At 57.1% G+C, this 23,056-nt stretch overlaps 1 protein-coding gene across 22 annotated transcripts in view; it reads right to left on the bottom strand.

The window, feature by feature from the left end:
• The window catches only part of ZNF185 (zinc finger protein 185 with LIM domain), a 92,453-nt gene extending 69,766 nt beyond the window's left edge, over nucleotides 1-22,687 (bottom strand). For 11 of the 22 annotated variants that reach the window (XM_063660804.1, XM_063660803.1, XM_054472601.2 and 8 more), the window contains exons 1-9: nucleotides 22,486-22,686; nucleotides 5,921-5,999; nucleotides 5,631-5,736; nucleotides 5,261-5,326; nucleotides 3,287-3,325; nucleotides 3,094-3,171; nucleotides 2,289-2,378; nucleotides 1,367-1,459; nucleotides 53-136 (exon numbers count right to left, since the gene is read on the bottom strand). In XM_063660804.1, coding sequence (XP_063516874.1) covers nucleotides 53-136; nucleotides 1,367-1,459; nucleotides 2,289-2,378; nucleotides 3,094-3,171; nucleotides 3,287-3,325; nucleotides 5,261-5,326; nucleotides 5,631-5,736; nucleotides 5,921-5,954 — 590 coding nt within the window. In that variant the 5' untranslated portion in view covers nucleotides 5,955-5,999; nucleotides 22,486-22,686. Of the gene's footprint in view, nucleotides 1-52; nucleotides 137-1,366; nucleotides 1,460-2,288; nucleotides 2,379-3,093; nucleotides 3,172-3,286; nucleotides 3,326-5,260; nucleotides 5,327-5,630; nucleotides 5,737-5,920; nucleotides 6,000-22,485 lie in introns of all 22 variants that reach the window. The other 11 variants (XM_063660816.1, XM_063660818.1, XM_063660819.1 and 8 more) reach the window with 6 other exon arrangements.
• Between the last annotated feature and the right edge of the window lie 369 nt (nucleotides 22,688-23,056).

Genomic DNA, 23,056 nt, shown 5'->3' with positions numbered 1-23,056 from the left:
GAGCTCTGAGGAGAGCTGTCCTAGAGCCTGGAGCCAGTTGGTGGCAACTCACCCAGTGCTCTTCTTGGCCGCTGACAGGACGTAGGAGTGCTCTCGGGGAGCTGTCCTCCTCAGAACACTGCTTGCAGCCTCTGACCTGGGGTGACACGGGGTGGGGGAGCATCTGATGGGTACCAAGCTGGACATGCTCTGCCAGCCTAGCCTGGGATGGACTCAGGATGACTTAGGGCCACCCCAGGGAGGCAAGGGGTGAGAGAAACCAGATTTGCACCTGCTCCAAGGACTATTCAAAGGAAATGTAGAAACTGAAGGAAGGGCAGCCCACGTTTATGGAGCATGTGGCATGTGCCCGGCTCTGCGCCGGATGCCAACATCTTCGCATTGGCTTATTGCTCTTCTCAATCCAGGAAAGTAGACGCTAGTATCCTCTGTGATTTACAGATGAGGAAACTGAGTCCAAGAAGCTTTCATTATTTGCTCAAGAGCACTCACCCAGCAGGTGGCAGAGCTGGAATTCAATGCTAGGCAACTCCTAGCTTCTGGCTCTTTTCCTTGCTCCACCCAGGCCTGGGGGCCCCTGCCACTGTGAACTATTCCCTGAGGATAGCCAATCTGCCAGGGCCTTTGGCAATGGGGCTTTGCTGTGATTCCTGCGCCACAGATGGGTCAGCAGTTATGGAACTGGTGGCTGGCTGAGCCCAGGGAGGGGAGGGCTTTATTTCCTCAGGGCCCAACTGCTGTACAGGCCCTAAGCCGAAGGCACACAAAAGGCGCTTAACAAACCCTTCCTGTCATAGTTCACCGGCACTGGGTGGTGTGTGGTCAGTCCCCATGGACAGAGGACTGAGGAGGGGCAAGGGTCCATGGAACTTTGCTGGCCTGTGTGGATGAGGGCAGCTTGGCGCAGAGACTCCCACTGCTGTGCACGCCTGGGGCTCAGTTTGGGGTCCAGGGGCATTCAGAACTGTGGAGTCAACCGCTGCCCCCAAGGCATGCAGATCATGCAGATAGAGGGCACCGTGCAGGTGGCTTCTCCCTGAATATTTTTGTTCCACTGTCTCAGGGCCCTTTCTAACAAACCGATTTAGAGCCCTGAAGAGCCTCCACATGAGGCTTTTCCCTGGACCACATTACCTAGGTTCTACCCCACAGAAGGTTCTCAAGGGCCCCTCAGCTGGCCCAACACTGAGTGGGCGGTTCTGGCACTCAGAGAATGACACCTATTCTCATGCTCCATGGGCTACCGCTGATGGCCTATGTGTTGTGCGTTTTGTCACCCCAACCGGTACAATTCATTCCAGCAGTCTTCGAAGACTCAGGCTCCTGCCCTGCCCCCCGGGATGCCCAAAAGGCACCATTCCATTACCTCCGTTTCTGTTCATCTGAGGAGAAAGGCACCACCTCCTCCTCCTCTTCGGTGTCCCCTGATGTAGAGCTGCGCCTGACATTGTAGGGTGCCCTAAGAGAGGGGAGAGGCGCTTTCCTGTCATAGGCTGCCACCCTCAGCAGCTTGGCTTCCTGGCTTTCAACAATAGTGACAAGGCAAGTCAGTATCTCTGCCTTTGGACCTTAGTTCATGCCACTTGTTCCTCCTTGAGAGCCAGCTCTCCCCTCCCTCCCTGTTCGAGCCTCTCCGCTTCCCCAGAAAGGTTACCCAGCAGCTCCCCATCCCTGGATGATGGAGGCAAGGGACAAACAACGGAAAGATGTGGTCCCCTGGGAACTAGAGACACAATTCACACCTCTGTCCAGAGAACCCTCCTCCCTGAGCATGCAGTGGGGGGTGGGGGGCTTTGAAAGGGACCCCAAGGGGAGCACTAAGGGGAAACCCAAAGGTTTCTATCCAAGAAGCAGCTCAGGTTTAGGCACACAATGCTCAGACTGACAGCAGCACCCTGAGGATCCCCAGGCCCCCAGCCCAGTGCAGCCAGGCAGAGCACCTGAGGCTCGGCGGGGTGCAGGGCCAAGCCCAGGAAGCACAGCCAGCCAGCAGCAGCCTCACAACCCACGACCCTTTCCCCAGATCCGTGGGGCCCCTCCTACAAGCATCCTGCAGTCTCTGCTCTGCCTCAGATCAGACGTGCAATGTGCACAGCCATCCAGTTTTCTGGGGCTTGTTACCCTCTGGCGGGCTCCAGGCCACAGCTGCAACTGGCAGGGAGTATCAGGCAGGCGGGACTTCCCGGGCTGTGCTCGGAGGCAAGTAGCCCGCTGCCTTCAGCGGACCCAGAGTTTGGACTTGTTCCTTGCAGGAGGGAACCACGCTGAGCCTGGCGTTGCATACTCACAGCTTCTTGTAATCCTCAGTGGTCATCTTGTAGCCAGAAGAGGAGGGGCGGGGAGGACCAGTGTTAGCTGTTCTCACCAGACTGGCAGCACTAGAGAGAAGAAGGTTCCATGTGTCTACCTGCAGGCTCCCTCCTGCCTCCAGATTTGGCCACACAGCCCACAGCCCAGTGGACACATGACAGGTGGACCAGGAGCTGCCTGGGAGCCTTTCCTCTTTGCTTTTGGCCCTGACAGACACCCAGAACTGCGCCGCTCGGAGCAGGGCAGCCCCTGCTGCATAGGCAAACCCCACCGAGCTTCAGGGAACAGCCCAGCGGGCTCTTGCCTGTGTCTTTGCTTCCTGTTTTCCCCTTGGCCTTTCCAGTCTGACGGAGTCCCAGGCAATGTGTGATGCCAAGGTGCTTGAATTGCATGCAACTTCAGCCTTCTCAATGCCATCAGCAAGTCAAGTCAAGGGTGCCCACTGCCAGGCTAGGGGGACTCTACACCCAGCCCCTCCCAAACTCCTGCACCTGCCTGTCCCAGTAGCCAGGCCTAGTCAGGACTGACCCCAGGACAAGGACACTGTTAGTGGCCCAGGACCTCCCAGAGACCCACACATCCACTTGGGACTGCCAGTCCCACCCCAACCCATCTCCTCTGGCCACCCCACCCTGCTCTCCAGGGTCCTGCCCTACCCAGGATGAAAGCTGGCACCTCCAAGGCCCCACAATCCTGACCGGCAGAGCACTGTCTCTGCCAGGAGCCCAGACCAGGCCCTCACACCTCCCCACTGGCCGACTGGCCAACACCCCATGGACATACCTTTTTGGAGTCCCATTGGCCTTGGGGAACTGCTGCTGGGGCTGGGAAGAGCTGTCTATGGGCTTGGTGAACACTCCCCTAAAAGAGAGCCCAGGAGATGCTGGTGAGCTCCCTGGAGGGACTGGTGGGGTAAGAATTCAGGGATTGCTATGAGTGGGCACAGGAAGGCCGGCAGAGTCCTGCAGTCACTTACCGGATGATGTAGCCAGTGGGAGCCCTCGTGCTCGGAGGCCTGCCGAAGAGAAGGAGGGGTGGAGTGAAGCGAGGCTTGCTGGAGGGCTGAGGTCATCCTACTTTATCCTGCCCTTAACTATAGCAAATAAGGTTGACTGGCAAGTGCTCCAGGTGTCCCAGTACAGCAGAAACAAGGGGTACCAGCCCCCTGTGCCCCTAATCAGGTGCCCGCTATGCTCTGCCTATTTCCCTCATGCTCCCCCAGGAAAAGTGCCCAAGGTGACTCCTCATGGCAGGTGCCTAGGAAGGCAGGTTGACGGTCTCTCCAAAGTCCAGCTTCTCCTTGGCCAGCCGGGCCCCAGTGCTGCGCCGAGGGAGCGCTCCTCTCAGCTGACAGCCCTCCCATCCTCTGTGCTTGGGGCTGAACCAGTGCAAGCTGGAGGCTCCCCAGTCAGAGCCAGAGGCTTCCCCTCAGCCCGGGGTCTGACCTGATCTCCCTCAACAGCCTCCACCAGGAAGGTGCATGAGGGCTTGAAGGGGAGAGCCCAGGCAGCAGCCAGCCAAAGCCAGCTGTCCCCCTTCCTGTCCCTCGGGGCCCTCTTTGCTCCAGCTCCTTGCATGCCCACACCTCAAGTCTTGGTGGAAGTTTGAGAAGAGAGGGCATGGCCAGGGCTTGTTCAGTGGCTGGGAAACATTAGGCTCTGGGTGCTTGGGAGCTCCTGCTTGGCAGCAACTGAGGAGGCTCAGATAACTCAGGGGGCAGCCAAGACAAGCAGGCAGGGAGCTGACAGCCAGGGGTGGTCAGCCTGGAAGTTCTGGCCTCAGGGCAGGAGTTAAGGGCCCCTGCAAAGAGTCCTCCTCAGAGTTAGGGGAGGAGTCAATGGGTCAGGGTAGACCCTTCTGTCCTGCAGTGGAGGGGATCTGGGCTGGAGCATCGGGGTTTGGATCAAGGGCAACACAGAGCCCCGGTAGTCTCCAACCCCACAACCTCCATCCCTAACAGGGGACAGCCTCCCAGAGGTGGCCATGTTGCAGGCCCACTTGGGGGTTCTCACTTTTGTATTGAACTGTTTACTAGGGTCCTGCCTGAGTCCCCTGCTGGGACGTCAGTTGCCCGAAGACAGGGCCTTTGTCTTGACCACTACTGCATCCTCTGTGCCCAGCATGGGACCTGGCAGGTAGTGGGCGCTGAGTCATCGAGGGGTGACAGAGAGACTGTAGTTACTAAAGGCAGCCCTGTGTGCTGGCTGTAAACTTGAGGCCCTCCCTTCCAGAGGCCGCCACTGCCTCTACCACCCTCTGAGAAGCCGCCTGCCGGCTGTTTGGAGCAAGGAGCGAGCCTGAATTTCAGTTCCCTTTCTCTGTCAGGAGCAGTTCCTCCAGAGGCCAGCAGGGTGTGCCCACGCTTCAGAGACCCCCTAGACACTGTTATGGAAAAGTCCCCAAAAGAGAGAGAAGCCAGTTGTCCTTGGTCAGCTGACAAAATATGTCACGGTAAACTTGGGAGGCAGTCAGAGCAAACTCGTGCCTCTCTACAGGCATGCTGAGTCCCAAGTACACTCAAGCAGTCAGGGTGACCTGCAGGAGTGAGTCACTGTGACTCTGGAAGCTGCCCAAAGCATCTCAGAGGCAGTATCACTCCCTGCAGGGAATGGGTGGGAGGTCAAAATAATCGTCTTCTTCTTAAAGACAATTTCAATCCCAGTTAACAGCTGGAGCCATGGAGGCCCAGAAGGGAAGTCAGCTGCCCCACAGCCACACAGCAAGGCCAAGGGCCTGGACCAAGTGACTCCTACACTCCCCTTCCCAAAAGGAAGGTGCAGTGGAGAAGGCCCTCCTTCCTGCAGATTTCAAATTACTCATTGCAGACCCTTGGCTGGGGCTGCATCCCTGTCCCCTGTGGACTGCCCACCCCTCCCTGTTGAGGGCTGGCCCCAAGCTGCAGGAGAGTCCCTGGGGCTGACCCACCAGCCACCTGAGCACCACCTCTTACCTGGGCTTCGGAACCTCCCCAGCTGATGAAAAGGATGTGGTGCGACTCCGGCCTGAGGGCAGCTCTCTGGGGGAAAGAGGCATCCTGAAGGAGTGGCTCCGAGACTCCCTGCCACCTGCCACCCTGTGGCCTCCATCCTAGAGGCTGCCCAGCAAGTCCTGCCATTTCTGCCACACATTCTCCTTCCCAGGCACCCAGGGGCTCTTCCACCCCGTGACATTGCTGGATAGCCTTTCCCATGCTCTGCCCTCTACATGGCCTGGCGGAGCTCTGAATGGTGGAAGCCCCTTCGCATCCCCAAGTATGGTCGGTCCCCCGCGGATTGCGCGCCCCCACGTTGCTGCGGTCCCTCCCCGCCTCCTTGCCTTACATGGTGTGACCCTCCGATTCATCCTGCTTGGTAATCCAGCTCTTGTCCGCCTTCAGCGTGGTTCGCACTTTCATCTGCTTGAGAACGTTATTGCGCTCCTCCTCACCTGGTGGGAAAAGCCAACAGCCTCAGAAGAGGAATGCGGCCCCAGGTCCCTCGGCCTCTTTTCCAGTTCTCCCAGTAGGCTGCTCTCCCTTTGCTGCTGGGACAGTGTTTGCGGCCTATAGGGGCAGGCTTGGAAGAAAACAGCCCCAAACAGAGCCTGGGACACCAGGGAGCCCAGGCCTCACCTTTGGTGCTGCCTCCAAGAGCTGAGATACTCATAGTGATTGCTGCGCACGTCTCTTCTCAGTCGATTCGGCAGTGCTTCTGGGGATAAAGGTAAGCAAATGCTGTCACTTCATGCATTTGTAGTGTCTTGCAGGTGACCATATGGGTCCTGGTACACCAAGATCATCCAGACTGCCCTCTGCGCATCGGGGGTGGCAAGCGTTGGTGGAGTGCTAAGTACGGGCAGAAGCCAGGGGGCAAGCACTCACTCTACCTGCTGCTGCCCAGCGGCACACCCACCTGCCTGCCCAGGGCTGCTCACCTAGAGAATGTGGAGCTCAGGGGCTGCCAGGGACTGTCTGTTCAAAGCGATCACTGATAACGGGAGAACATGAGCCCTCCTACAGAGTGCTAACGGCCTGGCTCAGGCTGGGGGGTGTGGGGGAGACAGCTGGCACTGGTGGACTCAGAGGGTGGGACAGAGTGCATCTAAAGCCGAACAGCTTCAGGGCAGGCAGATGGCCTGTGGAGAGGGACGGGCTGGGGGACCAGCTGCTTTGGGGTTGGACCTTGCTTCTCACCCCTTAGGAGTTTTCTGACAGACCTTGGGCGGGTCAGCTAACCTCTCCGAGCTGCCTCAGTTTCATCATTTGTAAAATGATAGTTAAAAAAAAAAATTCTACCTTTCAGGACTGCTGTGAGGATGGAATGCGCCGATGTTCCTATAAGTACCCGGCACTACCTAAAAAGCAGCCAAGCAGCAGTAGCTCTCAAGTCATCTGCTAGGAGAGGCGTGGTGGTCCTCAAACAGCGCAAGAATGGTCTGGGGTGTGCAGCCCTGTTTCCTTCGGGGGTTGGCTCCACCTTCAGTGGGGAAAGCCCAGGGCCCCACTGCCAAATCCTAGTGGCCCTCAGGGACCAGGCGAATGTGGCAATGTGGTAAGGGCTTCCTTACGCCCCCGGCCCACTGCTGCCTCGAGCTCTGCTTCCTCTTCCTCTGTGTCTTCTCGCCCTGCTCTACCCCTGAGCCCGGTGCTGCTCATGCTGCCCAGAGGGTGCCACACCGCCTTCAGCCTCTCTGCCTTGAGCCCAGTGCTGCCCTCTCGTGCCCATGAGGGGTGAGCTGTGGTGGTCTCGAGGGCCATTTGCTCCAGAGGAGGGCCCAGGGTGATGAAGCTGGTTCTCCAGGCTGGGACTGACCTAGAGCTGCAGGGAGCCCTGAGTGGCCACAGCCGACCGCTTGGGCCTCAAAATAGGGGCTGGGGGCTCAGGCTTGTGGGCATGACAGGAAGCAGGGCCCTGGGTGTGCTGGCATAGTCACAAAGCAGAAGAGCCTTTCTCTCCAGGGTCTTTCATCCCCTGGGCCCCTCCAGGGCTAGGATCTGACCAGCTCAGCACTGCTGCCAGCTGGCAGGGCCTGGATGTGTTTCTGTGGAGGTCAGGGGCACACTCAAATGAGCAGGGCAGGGGGACGAGAGCAAACCAAATTCGCCACATCAGCAAGAGCTGGCTCTTCCATAAACTGCACTCAACGAGCAGCCCAGACAGCCCGAGCCTGCTGTGTGCCAGGAATGGCACCTCATCACTGCAAATGGGAGCCCCGCGTGCCCAGCCCTGCACCAAAGCTGCCACGTTAGAGTTCTGTTGAGTGGAGCTCACTCCACAGGTGATCCTAGGGCCATACAGGCCCAACTGTCCCCATCCCAGCAACCTGTGGAGTGGCCCCATGGGCAGGGCACATGTGCAGAGTCTCTGGGTGCCACTGACTGACTACAGACCTTGGGACAGTTCCTCACTTCATCTGGGCCTCAGCTTTTCACCTGCAGGAGGACCTCCTAGTCTTTCGTCTTTAGGTTCCTTCTAACTTTGCTAGGCTGCACTAGCTAGTATGACTTATTTTGCGCTGGGCACCTCAAAGACATGCTCCTTTCTAAGGCCTCAGGGACTGTAGCCACCAGCTTCCACATATGAGCGTGGCAAGCAGGTGACAGTCATACACAGTTTCGGGGGTGGACTCCATCCCAGGCCCAGTACCAGGCACAAGGACTCATCAGTTACCCCTTGTTAAACCTGATGGCCACATTCCCTAGAAGTTTCCTGCCAAATCAGGACCAAATAAGCCACTTCCAAAGTCAAGACAGACACTTTTGCACATGCAGAATGACAGAGGCAGAGGGACCCATGGCAAGGGAGGGCAGGGCTGGGTGGGAACACCATCGGTCCCCTGCAGAGGGCGCCATGCTGCCTTCAGTCCCGTCTTTATAGCTGAGACTCCAGTCAGAAGACTCGGGGTTTATTGCCAGACAAAGACCAGGGCTGGTGCTTCTGCATGGGCTCCTTTCCCTCAAGCCTGGCTGAGTCTCACAAGTGAAATTTCTTTTTTGATGAGACAATAAATATGAAAGAGGCAGAAAAATCTCTGCCAAAGTAGAGTCTTTCCACACAATGAAGTGTAAGGCAGTTCTTTGGGACAAGGAGCCTTGAAAGTGATGAGTGTCAGGCAGTGGGATGGGGTGGGATGGGATGGATGGGATTGATGGGATGGGATAGACGGATCAGATGGGATGGATGGGATGGGATGGACGGATCAGATGGGATGGATGGGATGGGATGGGATGGGATGGGATGGATGGGATGGGATGGATGGGATGGATGGGATGGGATGGATGGGATGGGATGGGATGGATGGGATGGGATGGGATGGATGGAATGGATGGGATGGATGGGACGGGATGGAATGGATGGGATGGATGGGACGGGATGGGATGGGATGGATGGGATGGATGGGATGGGATGGGATGGATGGGATGGATGGGATGGGATGGGATGGATGGGATGGGATGGGATGGATGGGATGGATGGGATGGGATGGATGGGATGGGATGGGATGGAATGGATGGGATGGATGGGATGGGATGGGATGGGATGGATGGGATGGATGTGACGGGATGGGATGGGATGGATGGGATGGATGGGATGGATGAGATGGGATGGATGGATGGGATGGGATGGATGGGATGGGATGGGATGGATGGGATGGGATGGGATTGATGGGATGGATGGGATGGGATGGGATGGATGGGATGGGATGGGATGGATGGGATGTATGGGATGGATGGGATGGGATGGGATGTAGTGGGGTGGGATGGGAGGGATGGGATGGGATGGGGTGGGGTGTGGTGGGTGGGGTGGGCAAATGAGGTTGGACTCTACATCCCATCTACAGAGCTGACTTCTCCCTCCAATTTGCCCTTGTCTAGGCCACGATCCCTTGAGACCTCCTCCCTGGTCCCTGGCCTGCTGCCTTTATCTGCACCTCCTCCAGACAACACTCATTGGTCTCTAATCCCACTTGGCCCACATCAGCCTTCAATTCTCAGTCAGCACCTGATGGTTCCACACTGTTTCTAAGACTGGGAGCAAAATCAGCAGTCCCCTGAGCCAGCCTCTTTCCCCCCAATGCCGACACTGTGCTCCAAGCAGACCATGTGCCTTGGAGTCCCTGGAAGGTAGCCCTGCCAAGTGAATGCCTGTGCCTTGGCTTATGCTGGTCCGCCCACCTGAAATGCCCTTCCAACTCCCGCCGAGCTAAGCCCTGCTTCTCCCTCAGGGCCCAGCACGTCGAGGCCAGCCCTGCTCCTACTGGGTGCTCCCCTCCCCTAACTCCCACAGCCAGGCACAGACCTGCAGACCCAAGTCTTCCCAGGCAAGCCCTGCTCCTCCCCCAACCTCAGCAAGGATCAAGCCCAGGCACCCTGTGACAGCCCAGCACACCCCACCAGGGAGTGATTGCCTGAAGCCACCTACCCCTGCTCGGACCCCGGTCTCCTCCCAGACCCACCGTCCCCTCCCCTCGTCCAGCCCTTCACAGAGAGCAGGGCAGAATGGCCCTCCACTCAGTGACAGCCAGGAAGACCCTTGCTACAGAGGTAAGCAGCCTTGAAGGATGGAATGTGGACCCCTCCAGAGGTGGCTTCCTGGTGGCTCTTGTGGGAAGGGAAACCAGGAATCTTTCGACAGGATGAGTTTCTGTATGTATCAAAAGGCTTAAGGGCAGGCCCGCTGGTCCAGTAATTCCCCTCGCAGCCAAGTGGCCTGAGGAAGAAATTGCACGAGTACAACAAAGATGTATATGAAACGGGTGTCATAACAGTTTTGAGTATGATGGTGAAAATGGGGCAATAATCTACATGCCCATCAATCATATTTAAACATTATAATCTATCCATTCAAGCAAATACTATGCAGCTATTACAAATCATACTGAGACATGTAGTATTTAACATGCCTTATAAACCTGTATTGTGTACAGTTTCTATACATCACTCAGTGAAAAGCAGCCCGTAAAGCAGGATGTGTATGTTGGTGTCATCTAAGTCAAAATATATTTACATAAAAATGCACAGGGGAAAAAATCTGTAAAGATATACACCAAAATATTTTGCTCCTTTCTGTATTTCTAATTTTCCTGTCATGAACATGTATCTTCTATGTGCTAAAGATGAGACCAACAGTGGTTTACCCAAATAAGTGGGAGTGGGGTATGCTCGGGCAACCAAGGGATTGGTCTCAAGAGTTGATACCAGGGCCGGATGTGGTGGCTCATGCCTGTAATCCCAGCATTGTGGGAGGCCAAGGTTGGTGGATCACCTGAGGTCAGGAGTTCAAGACCAGCCTAGCCGACATGGGGAAACCCCATCTCTACTAAAAATACAAAAATTAACCAGGCATGGTGGCACGTGCCTGTAATCCCAGCTACTCGGGAGGCTGAGGTAGGAAAATTGCTTGAACCTGGGAGGCGGAGATTGCAGTGAGCCGAGATCGCATCACTACACTCCAGCCTGGGTAGCAGAGTGAGACTCCATCTCAAAAAAAAAAAAAAAAAAAAAGAATTGATGCCAGGCGAGTAGCGCCCAGGAAGGATGGGAGGTGAGGACAGTGAACAGATGCAGGGACTTCTCTTGCTTGCTCACTCCGAGGAGGAAATCCCCACAGCAGCAAGGGCAGGCCCTCAGCCTCTGGGGCCCAGCTGTGCTGTGCACTGCTTTGGGCCATGCGTAGCTGCAGCCTGGGCCTCTTCCCAGGGCCTCCTTCCTCTTTTCCCACAAGCTGGGGTGGAGAAGGAAGTGGAGAGCAGGCAGGGGTGTTTCGGGCCAGATGCCAGACAGAGGTTGCTGCAGCGGCAGTGGCAGTGGCAGTGGCACCCCTGGAAGCAGGAGGCTGGCTTCTCCATTCACACATGTACGGGGCCCAGGGGAGAGACGACGGGACAGGAGGGCGCATGAGGCCCACTGATGGCTCCACTCCCACCCCACGCAATCCCGCCCTGGCTCCCCAGCCCATGGCAAGTCAACCAGAGGGACCTCCACAGACAGCAAAGTACACCAGGGGGCAAGGACAACTTGCTGCTCATGAGGCTCACGTCCAGAAGGTCTGAAGAGCCTGGTACAGGGACTGGTTATGGCTCAGGTGTGGACCTGGGATGCCTATGTCTGCTCTCATATGGGTGGCAGCAGGGGGTGGGGGAAAGGCCCAGTCTACCCAGGGAGAGAGCACCCACCACAGAGGCTTGGCAGATAAACCCTCTGGCCACCATGGCTGCTGCTCCAGGGCCACCCTCAGCTCTCTGCTCTCCTGGGACAGTCATTAGCGGATGTGAATCCCATTTGGGAAGCCAGTGAAGCCTCCAGAGCCTGTGTGCAGGACTCCCGCCCTCCCCAGGGCTGCACCCAGGTCCCAGCAAAGCGGCCAGAAGACCCGGCCACTGGGACAGTGGCCTGGGCTCTGCTCTGCGATGAGAACCATGCCTTCCTCTGGGAAGCAATAATAACACTGGCTTCCCTTGCTGGAGCACCACCCCTGTGTCAGGCGGGCACCCTGCATGCACACTCCTGGGATCAGGTCTCAGAAGGCCAGCAGCACCGTGTGCAGCTCACGCACAAGAACTGTGCCAATGCTCCTGCTTCCCCTTCAGCAGAGTCAGCCAGGAGTGGGCCCGTGTCTGGTCCTGGCCACACTCCCAGGGCTCTGAGCCCCAGCCACGCAGTGGCCCAGGTAAGCCCATGCACGACGGCCTCGAGTGCTCCTGGGGCACACCCACTGCCAATCGCCTCTATGGCTTCCTCCAAACCGCTGGGCCCCAGCAGCAATGCTCACCCGCTGGGCCCCGGCAGCAATGCTCACCCGCTGGGCCCCGCCAGCAATGCTCAACCGCTGGAGGGAGGAGACACTTCAGACTCAGGTCAGCCGCACCGTGCCTGCCTGTGCTGCTCAGCCTGATGCAGCCACAGATGCCTGCCACGTGTGACTCCAAGACCCCGTGGAGCAGGCCATCCGCTCCCGCAGCCCTACACTCTCACTCTCCATCTGAGTCCAGTATGTCAAGCTCTCTCATGCCTCTGGGCTTGTGCCGGAGAAAGATTCAGAAAAAGTTCCTGAAGAAAAAGAAACTGCTGTAACTGGGATTCCCTGCACCTTCCCATTTACCCTGCCAAGAAGATGGAGAGCAAATGTTCCTTCCTTAGCCACCTTTGAAAGCGGTGCCAGGGGCTTGCTACCTGCCCAAGTCTTCCAGTCTTCCTCTTCCTCTGTGAACTCAGGCTTCTTTCAAAGTCCGTTAGCCCTGACACCCAGAGAGGCCACACAGCCCAAAAGCAAACACTGTCCCCACGGGCTGTGGCCTGTGCTTACATCTCTGCTCCTCTTCCCTAAGCGGCCTCACATGGCTGTGACATCCCACTCTCCGAGTCTAGGTCTCCTCATCTGTAAGGTGGCATCTGTGGGCCTGCTCGCTGGGTCTCTTCCTGACAGGACACACCAAGCTAGAACATGTGCCTCTCTGGATTTCTCATGCCATGACACGGGTGTCTTGATGGCCTGTGTGGGCACATTTCTGGTCAGGACAGCCACTCTAGGCCTCTTCGGTACCATGGCCCTCATTTCTACCTTGATTGGGAGAAGAATTCTGGTTTTTTGGAAATCTCCATATCATCCTGCTTAGGACCTGGCCTGGGCCACCAAAGGAATAGTTGGCTTTTCTGACACTTTCTGCATGAACTGTCCCTCGTGGTGCACCCCCGGAGCCCCACAAGATGTGGCCACACTCCACAGTACCCCTCTCTGTGCTGACTCTGAGCAAAGCTCCGTACTCAGGCAACACCAGCCTGTCCCAGGGCAGCTCAGGGCCAAGTCCAACTCCTCTTGCACAGGCCAGGCCACCTCAGACACCAGGCAGATGCCCTGGCCTACCCTTCATCCCCTTCTTTCTCCCTCTTCCTGTCTCGGGCCAAGTGGGCTGAGAGATGGCAATCTGAGGAAGTGTCCCTGGCAGGGCTGGGTGGGGGGGATGGGGACAGGCCTTCCCTGAATTCAGATGGCCTCCAAATGCCCATGGGCACGTTCCTGCTCTACCTTTCCCCCTGCTGCTGTGGCCTCTGAAGGTTGCCCAGCAACCTCGAAGGAAGGGGCCCCTGGCCCTGATTGGATAGATAGGAGTGAGGAGCCAATGAGGTGGCTGAACAGAGCCTGTTATCCCGACCACAGCAAGCCTGGCGTCATCAGCGAGTGGAGTGAGAAGGGAGCTGACGCAGGGGGCTGATGCATGCAGATTCCCTTGCGCTGGAGGAGCGGGGGCGGCAGCAGGCAATGACGCAGGTGCTGGAGCGTGAGGAGATGGACACAGACGGGAGCGGCAGGAGAAAAGGCTCCCTCTCACACCACAGGACGTGCTCAGCCTCCAAGATGAGAGGACTAACTCAGAGAAAGTTTTGTAGAACTTCCCCGCTGCCTGACTCCCCGAGGGCGGCACCTCCCAGAGAAGCTGGCTCGCAGGGGATTAGGATGGCTCCCAAATTGTGCAGAAGGAAAGTAGGATGCTAGGAAGGGGCCTCCTAAGCAAACTGGGAGGGCAAGGGAGCAAAACGCCTTCAGCCTTGCCTTCCCGGAGCACTGAATATCGCTGCTCATGGATGAGATGCAGCCAGAGGGCACAGGTGTCGGGGCTTGTCTCAGTGCATATGTGCTGGGCACTGGGCGCCATGCACAAGCAGGAGCGGGTGTGCCACAGGCAGAGGTGCAAGCAGAAGGGCTTCTTTCCCAAAGGTGAATTGGGATGCTTTGCATCCAGGAGCTGAGCAGACACCCAACTCTGCCACCCCACGTGTGCCAACCTCAGCTAGGCTCACAGCGATCACTCACAGCTCAGATCTGTGTGGACCCCTTTGGGGTGGGTCAGGAGTCAGCATAAAGAAACAGCTGGACAGGGCAAGAAGGGGGACACAGCCCAGAGTGCTGCCCCTGCAGTCAAGTACAGGGACCAAATATGGATCTGACAAGTACAAGTGGGTGAAGCCATCAAGACTTGGGCTGCCCACTGCAGAGGCTGATTGCTATGTTTTAGGAAACCTCTGGCTATGTTTCAGGAAAGCTCTGCCTGCAAGCACTTTCATGTGGCTCTGGGACAAGGAGCTTTAATGGAGGCAGAGGCCCAGAATATAGCTGGGGACCAGCACTTAGGCCTGCCCCCATTGCTCCAGCAGAAACATAAGTACTCCCATCTGGTCATGAGGTAAGTGGTGAAGGGATAAGTCCCTTGTCTCCCAAGAACTTGTTGCTGGAGATGGGTGGACCCAGGCAGGGCTGATCCCTCAGCTTAGATACCTGCCGGGGCTGATCCCTGCTGGCTGGAACCCTCAGAGAAGATGGCTGGTCTCTGGGAAGGAGACTCATCCCAGCTTTGCCGCCCTGGGCAAATTCTTTCTCCCCTCACCATGGTGTCTTGGTTCCCCACCACCAGATAAGGGTGGCAATGACCAAACCATAGAAAAAGACGTGCAAGGGTGACCCCAGCTGCTACACCTTTCCCCCCAGTCCTCCTACAAGAGCCAGAGTTGGGCTTTACAAACCCAAGGCTCCAGGCTGCCCAAGCCCCAGAGCCCAGCCAGCCCAGGTAGCTCCCCTGGCCAGAGTCCCTCCACCCCTCCATTCTGGTCCAATTCAACCTGGGGACCACCACCACCAGCACCAGGGGGTGAGAGGGAGGCAGTTCCCTCCCAGGCTGTGACCACCCCTCCCCAAGCCTGTCTGACAGCTTCATTTGCTGGAGGACTTGCCTTGGTAAAATAGGGGTGGAGGTTGAATTCTGCATAGGGTGGGGGTGTCGAGGCTCCTGTCCATTTCTCACTGTAAATGTTCCATTTGGGCAAAGAGCCTCCAGTGGACCTAGTGTCAGGAAAAGGACTCAAAGAAAAGTCCCCATGTCTTAGGTCCTCTTTTGCTGTCTTTCAAGCAAATGCCTGTGAGCTCCGAGTAAGGGCCTTCCCATGAAAGACCCTTCACAAACCCACCCCTCGCAGTGTCATGAGCTGCCCCAGGAACAGGGCGGTCTGGGTGACCAGGAGAAGGGCGACACTGAGATAGTCAGAGCTGGCTTGCTGGAGAATGCAGCCTGCTAAACAAGGGGCAGCAGGTGGCTTCTCCCAGCCCATTCTCCTTCCTTAGAGAGCTTCCCTCTCTGCGGCAAGACTGCAGCCCTGAGCCAGATGGGGCAGCAGAAACGGATGCTGAGAGGGTAGTAGGGGCACGACATGTTCAGAAGGCCCCGGCGCAGAGCCAGCCATGCCTTATCATCTGTCACGTCATGAGACGGGCGCAGTGGTGCCGTCAGAGATGTGGAGGGCTTGGTCAAGGCCACAAAGCCACACATCCATGCTGGCTCTTCCAACTCTGGAGCAAAGGAAGGAGTACTGACAAGGAGTCCAAGGACCTGGGTTTTAGTCACTGGACACGTCACTCACCCTCCCTGACCTTCACTTCTAAACTTTGAGGTAAAAGAGAATCCTCTGTGCCCATGGGAGGGGGAATGGGCTTAAGGAAGCCCCATTCTCAAAATGCTCCCTGGCCCCTGCACCTGGTCGTGCGAGGAAGGTGTAGGCTTCAGTGCAGCCCCTCCGGTCATCACCAAGGCCACAGGACCCCAGGCAATGATACTTCCCGGGGAGGGGGCTAAGGTCAAAGGCCCAGCGCAGTGGGGAGAGCCTTGGCTGTGGCACAGACTCCCCCTGGAGGCTGCCATGGGAAGTGCAAGGACAAGCCTGCACGCTCCAAGTGCCAGTCATGGCAAGGAGTGTGAGGGGGCTGAGGCATTATGAAGTCAGGAAGCACGACCTCCACCTCCGCTCAGATGCCCTCACCCCGTCCTTTCTCAAGGCACGCACTTGGCTGACTCAGTTTGGACCCAGGCTGATTTAAGCTGGTGCGGGTGCTGATTTTCTGGACCAGAAGGGTTGGAATGATGAAACATTCCATTTGATGAAGCAGCCTCCTGTGGCCAGGTCTGGTGAATCAGGACATTCTGATTCCCGGTCTCCTACACTGGAGTCTCAGCAGCTGGCAAGGCAACAGTCAGCAGACAGGTTGCTTTCCTCTGGGAAGGGGATGGAGCAGGCACCGCCACAGGCACCACTGCAGCGGCTGTAGCTGCTGTTCCAGGAGTTGCCGAGATCCAGGGGGATGGGGCCCTTCAAAGGTGATTTAGGTACTGTGGGCAGGGCTGAGCAGCTGGATCCCATCTGAGCCTCCTAGTCTGCTGCTCAGCGTGCAGCTCCCAGGAGGCCTAGGCTGGGCCCCTCTTGCCAGAGCCAGAGTGCACGACCTGCCCGGGATGCTCCAGTCCCAGCAGCTCTCGCCTGAAGGCTAACAGGGTGGCAGGAAAAAGGCGCAGCAAGTGGAAAAAAAAGAGCTGAAAAAGACTTGAGTTGCAGAGGGGAAAATATAATATGGAAAAAGAACACATTGGGGGGAGGTGGTATTTGTAAATGTGCTTTACAGGTAAATGACTTCTGCATGAAAGTCTGGAATTTCACCTCTCCCCATCCCACCCCTAACACCCCAGCATCTAGACTTCTCGGCGTCTGCGCTGGAGGGGCCCTGGGAGGCAGACTTTTAAGGCAGGCCAGCTCCTTCCCAAGGTGGTGGGGCGCTGGGGGTGAGGAGGAGGGGAGAAGGCAGCCGGCCCACCCACCGCTCCTTGGGGCCTCGGGATTCCTCCTGGCTTTCATGCACCCATTTTCTCATTCTCAGAGAGCCAGATACAAGCGACTGTTCAGGGAACTGGGCCATTTCAGGGCTGGCTTGGCTTCAAGGGCCCTCGGAGATGTCTCTGCAGAGAACAGAGGGCTGGGCAGGGACCCTCTTGTAGGGCCCTGGCTGCTTCTGCACCCCTCATCCTGCAGTTGTCTCTGTAGCCAGGGAACCAATGTGGTCTTCAGCCAATCCCAGTCATGCAGAGATGCTAGTCCCATTTGCAGACAAGGCAGCCAGTGGGATCAGAGGAGGCTCAGAGGTCATGGAGCCCACACTTCAATCTCCGCAGCACCTCTCCCTCTCCCCCTACTTTCTTTCTTTCTTTCTTTTTTTGAGACGAGTCTCGCTCTGTCACCCAGGCTGGAGTGCAGTGGCATAGTCTCGGCTCACTGCAACCTCCGCCTCCCAGGTTCAAGCAACTCTCCTGCCTCAGCCTGCCTAGTGGCCGGGATTACAGACGCCTGCCACCACACCTGGCTAATTTTTGTATGTTTGATAGAGACGAGGTTTCACCATGTTGGCCAGGCTGGTCTCGAACTCCTGACCTCAAGTGATCCTCCCACCTTGGCCTCCCAAATTGCTGGGATTACAGGCGTGAGCCACCGCACCCGGCCACTTTCTTTTACCCTCTTTCGCTCTCCCCTAGGAACACCCCCACCTACACACACACCATTGCTGCCATCCATTCAGTCTTTGCCAGAGCAGGGCCAGTGACAGGAAGTCACTCCTTCTTGCCCTTGCCTAACATCAGCCAAAGCTAATTCCTTCTGTCCTAGATGCAGGTGATCACTAGTTAGGAGCAAAAGGAACAGAAAGAGCCCGCTGCCTCCCCACTTCCCCCAAAGCTCTGACTCCCTATCCTCCTTCTCCCTTCTCACAACCCTCTTTCTCATCTTTCTGCCCACTCTAGACCCAGAGTCCCCTCAACTCCACCCTTACCTCTAACACTGCCCCTATTTTTGGATAAGAATAAGGAAGTCCAGAGAGAAGAAAGCACTTGCCCAAGATCACATTGCCGTGTATGCAACAAGCATTTTCAGAGCGCTAACCGCCAGGCTGGGTGCTGGGGGGATCGGCCTAGCGGAATGTTGCCAGAGCACTGCATTTCCCAAGGAGGTGCCTAGGCTCAGGCCCAAAGGAATGAAAGCATGAGTAAGGGATCGCTGGCACAAGTGGTGAAGCAAGTCCCGGTTTGGGGTTTTGGGGTTTTTTTTTTTCAGTTTAAAGCAGGCACTGCCTGATGTAAGCATTTTCACCAGAGATGCCGGTTCTTGTGATTAAAATCCTTGTGCTTGCTCTCTCCATAGTAACTCTTTGCCACATCAAGCTCTCTGGGAAACTGACCTAGTCATCAGAAAGTGGCGTGCTGAGCCAAAGATCACAGGGACTAGACCAAGGGGCCCGGACTGGGTGCCCGAGCTGGGCCTACAGATGGGGCCAAGGCCAGGGACCACCGCCAGCAACCACCAGCAGCCTAGGGCTTGCCCACTGGCCCCAGAGGCTATGTCTCCTCTCTGACCCAGGGCGTGGCTTCAGAGCTCTGCCGCCATCTCAGCAGCAGCAGCCCCAAGGGCAGCTCTGCGGGAAGAGGGATGGCTCAGCGGGCGTTAATGAGTGGGTGAGGAATTGCTCTCTTGGCTGGCCTGGACCCACCTCCCCACTCCAGGCAGGCACCCTCCCAGTTCCTAGCTCCCTTTTGAGATGAGAAATGAGCACACTCCCAACAGGAAAAGCCTAGACCGTGTTTCTGAAAGTGGCATCTGGGACCCTTCAGCAGTCAAATTCCTTGGGACATACGCTTAAGCTGCAGATTCCTTCCTGCATTCCACCTCCGACATCGAGAGTGATACCCACAGGGCCTCTTGTCTTTTCCTTTTCCAGTCTCTTCTCCACTCAGACCTGTCCCTCCCACTTCGCTGTCAGTTCTCAGTCATTTCTGTGCCCCAGCGCCCAACACAGAAAGTGATCAAGAAAACACCTGCCAAATGCATCAATATGTGTCCCTGAGAGAAGTTAATCTGGCTCAGTTTCTAATCAATGGCACTTGAGCAAGTCCCTCTCTGTGCCTCAGTTTCCCTTTGGAAAAATGAACTGACAACAGCCCTGCCCACCCTCTGACCCATTCAAAGGCTACAAGTGAAGAAAGCTAATGAGAAATGTGGCAAAATGTTAACAGCGGGAATTCAGATAAGGCTTCAGGAGTTCTCTGCACGATTCTTACAACTTTTCTATGAGTTTTAAATCAATTCGAGGTAAAAAAAAAATTAAAGATAAAAAGTAACAACAGTGCTGGCATGGTGGCACTCGCCTGTAGTGCCAGCTACTCGGGAGGCTGAGGCACGAGGATCACTTGAGCCCAGGAGTTGGAGGCTGCAGTGCGCTATGATCATGCCTGTGACTAGGCACTGTACACCAGCCTGGGTGACAAGGCGAGACCCCAGCTCTAACACACAAAAAAAGTGAAAACAAAAAAGAAAGCGAGTCAGACTTTAGTAGGCATGAGAAATCACCGTAAGAATTAAGTGTTCTTTAGTGAGTCATTTTAAATGTGGGTAGATACTGTTTGCATCATCAGCAGTAATTTCTAAACTGTTTTCCTCAGGTAGGGGCCCACATCCAAGTCAGCATCTCTCTCTCCACCTAGTCCCACTTCACTCCTTGCCACCACAGCCCTGAAGGAGGGCACCATAGTCCTGGCTCAGCTACCTTCCGTGACAGAGCACCTCTGTGCCAGGCACCCAGCACTTGCAGGCACCCAGTGCAGCAGGTGCTCCTGGCTTTAGCCACCCTTCAGTACTGGTGGGAAAACAGAGGCCTCAAGGGGTTGCATGAAGGGCCCAACTTTGCACAACTGGATGGTGGCTGAGCTGGGGTTTGAACCCATTCTGACCTTTGAGCCATTCTCTTAACCACTAGGCTATGAAGGTGCCACCCTCACCTGCCACACACTTGACCAGGTGTGGAACAGTTCAACCCCTCCTCCTCTTCCTGGTCTTTGGAAGCAATGATGGCAACCTCTCCTGAGCATCTCTCAGGGACTGGTCCCCTGATGGCACTGCCCTTGTCTTGGCATCAGCCGGTTCACTATGGGCACAGTGGTAACGAATGCAAATTCCCTAGACTGACCCTAAACATGAGAGCCCAAACGCCCGGACTGCAAGGGGTTGCCGCTCAGGGCTCCAGAGCACTGGAAAGCAGCTCTCCTCTCTGGCACTGGTCCCGTCCCATGCCGCCAGGGACTGGCAGTGGGGGCAGCCTCGGGGCTCAGCAACAGAAGGAAAGCTTGTGTTACATGTGACCTGGTACCTTATGAGTTGTGGCTTGAAGCAAAACCCACACCAAAGGGGGCAGTCACCTGTGGAAGCTTGAGTAGGGAAGGAGGAAGGCAGGCTTCCGGCTTCCAGAATGCACCGAGCCAGAATTAGGGGAGTTTGCGTGGCATGCAACTGAAGACAGTTCAGGGAACAAGTGCCGATGCCTATCGTGTCCAGGTCCTGGGCCCAGTGCTGGGGACCCAGAGTCCCTGCCCTGCCAGATCTCAGGAGGCCTTGGGGACACTGGGCAGGAAGACAAGGAGCACAAGTCAGGCTAAGGGAGGCTGAGCTGAGGCGCTGGCTGCCCCTGGCATCACTGGCCTCACGTGGGAAAGGCTTTTTCTGGAGTCTGGACTTGAGCTGAGCAGGAAGTGAGGTGGACAATCACTGCTGCCATTTGGATTCAGATGGCAACTTCTTACTGACAGATGGCCTCTCTGTCACTCCTCAGGGCAAGGCATGGAGCTGATTTCTCTGTGGGCCCCCATATGCAGGAGCTCAGCAAGAAGTGGTTTATGATCTTTCAGGAGTAACGGGGAGGTTAGACTCCAGCAGCTCCAAAGGACGTGCGGGCCTTGACTTGGTGGCTGCCGAGCTCCTCCTCCTGCTTCCAAGCCCTTCTCCTCCAGGAAGCCTTCCCTGATCTTCCCAGCCAGGGGTGCCTCACTGCTCCAGGACTGAGGAATCCCTAATGTTTTCATGCTACTCGGAGCTGCAACATCCTAAGTGGTCCTGGGCCACCTCTGTTGCTTGACTCATGAGTGTCCAGAGGACGGAAATGAACAGATCTTGAGCACCTGCTGCGTGTCTGGCCCTGCACTGAGTGCCTTCCATCAGCTCCACACGGCTGAATGTCCAGCATCCAGCCAGGGGCTGGGAATTCCTGGAAGGAGGGGCAGATGAGAGGGATCTGTTCCTTCCCATCCTGAAGTGGCCTGGGAATGATGAGGGGAACAGCGGAGGAACCAAGGCCTGCCAGAAGGCTGGCCCCTCATCTGTGCATCTGTGTCTTGGCCACTTGCTGGCCTCTGAGCTGCTCCTCGTTTTTCAGATGAGGAGCGGACACCCTGGGAAGGCAGGACCTCCCGCAGCCTACCTCTGCAGCTCTGTTCAGGCCTATCAACCTGTGCACCCCTGCCTCCCGCCCCCAGCCAGGTACGACAGCCAGAAGTCTGAAGGGCCATGAGACCAAGGCAGGACTTAGTCCAGGTACTGAAGCCTCAAGCACTGCTGGATGGGGTATGAGAGGTCCTCTCTCGGGGCTCACAGCTTTGGGTCCTGAGATGCTGCTGCACAGCCTTCCACGATGTGCGGACGGCTCAGCAAGAACACAACTCCTACCGTGCCTCAGATGTCCCAAAGCCGGGACACACCCACCGCCTACCTTATCTGAGTCCCCAGATAAGCAGCCCTGGGTGGGAGGCAGCTTGACGTGTCACCCCCTTAAACCGACAGAGTACCCAGGTGTCCCCAGCTCAGAAGTGGCAGATCAGGCAGGAGCACCTGAGCTTTCGGCCTTTTTGTAAGGCAAGGTATCCCTCTGCCTTTCCAAAGAGGACAGACTCTTGGCTCCCTCTGCCCCCATCAAAACAATCCAGCCACAGAGCTGGTGCAGTGCTGATCCTGTCGATAACACCCCGTGACACCTGATTCGGCGCCTTCTGTCTGAGTGTGAGCAGCCACCATCCTCATGGCCGTCCCCAAGATTGCCCTGTACCCAGCACATGGCACATCACAGGCCCCAGGGCGATTGAGGGGATCCTCTGGGTGAGCCAGCCTCTGGGTCTCCGTTTCCTCGTCTATAAAATGGGCACAGGGGGACGGAGGGATATGAGATTCCCTGATTCTTAAAGGCCTGCAGTCAACTCTCAGAGCATCCTGGCCCCTCGCCATTTACTAGCAATCAAACCGTGTCTTTCCTGAAGGGCAAGACAGAGGGATCAGGCTGGCAAGGGGGACGCTTGCCTCAGTAGGGGACGCTGGCCTCCTCTGCCTGTCAGTCTTTTCACTCACAGCCAAAACCAGAAACCCACTGACTCCCGGGGGGAACCCGAAGAGAGATGCTTGGAGCCGGTAAGGGTTATGGATGGGGAAACTGAGGCCCTGACTTGTCCCCAGCTGGGCACGGACTGGGTGCCCCCCACTGCCTCCCCGCAGGGCCGCGTCCGATGGCGACTCGACAGCCCTACCTGGCACAGGTGCCCGGCTCGTGGGGCGGGTGGAGGGTCGGGCAGTCGCAGGGCGCGGGCTCCCTCGGGTGGACAGCGCCCGGCCGGGCCGGGCCAGGGAGGCAGGCGCGGGGCGCGGTGCACAGCGGGGAGCACGCAGGGAGGCGAGGAGGCGCGGACTGGGCTCCGCCCGCAGGAGAACAAACAGGTTTTCTCCGGCTGCCCGGAGCCTCGCCCCTCGCCCCTCCCCTCGGCCGGCCCCTTCCTCTGCCCCTCCTGGGGTAGGTAGAGGCGCCTGGCACATTCCGCACATTCTCCCGCCAGCGTCCTCCGCCCGCCCGCCCCTTCTCGGCCCCGCCCCGCGGGGCTGCTGGAGAAATCAAGTCTGGGGCTCCCCTTGCCGAGCACGGGGCGAGCTCCAGAAGGCTCTGCCGTGATGGAAAACTTCCAGGCAAATTCCTCCGGGCCCGTGGCCCCCAGGCTGGGAAGCCTCCGCCACGTGAAGGGCCCCCGCTCCTAGTTGCGCGATCTGGCCCCGGCACAGGGCCAACGACTTCCACAGATGCTGTCGGGTTAATTCAGTCGAGAACTG

The sequence above is a fragment of the Pongo pygmaeus genome, chromosome X (assembly GCF_028885625.2).
Source record: "Pongo pygmaeus isolate AG05252 chromosome X, NHGRI_mPonPyg2-v2.0_pri, whole genome shotgun sequence".
Lineage (NCBI taxonomy): Eukaryota > Metazoa > Chordata > Mammalia > Primates > Hominidae > Pongo > Pongo pygmaeus.
This window is presented reverse-complemented; position numbering and strand designations above follow the sequence as displayed.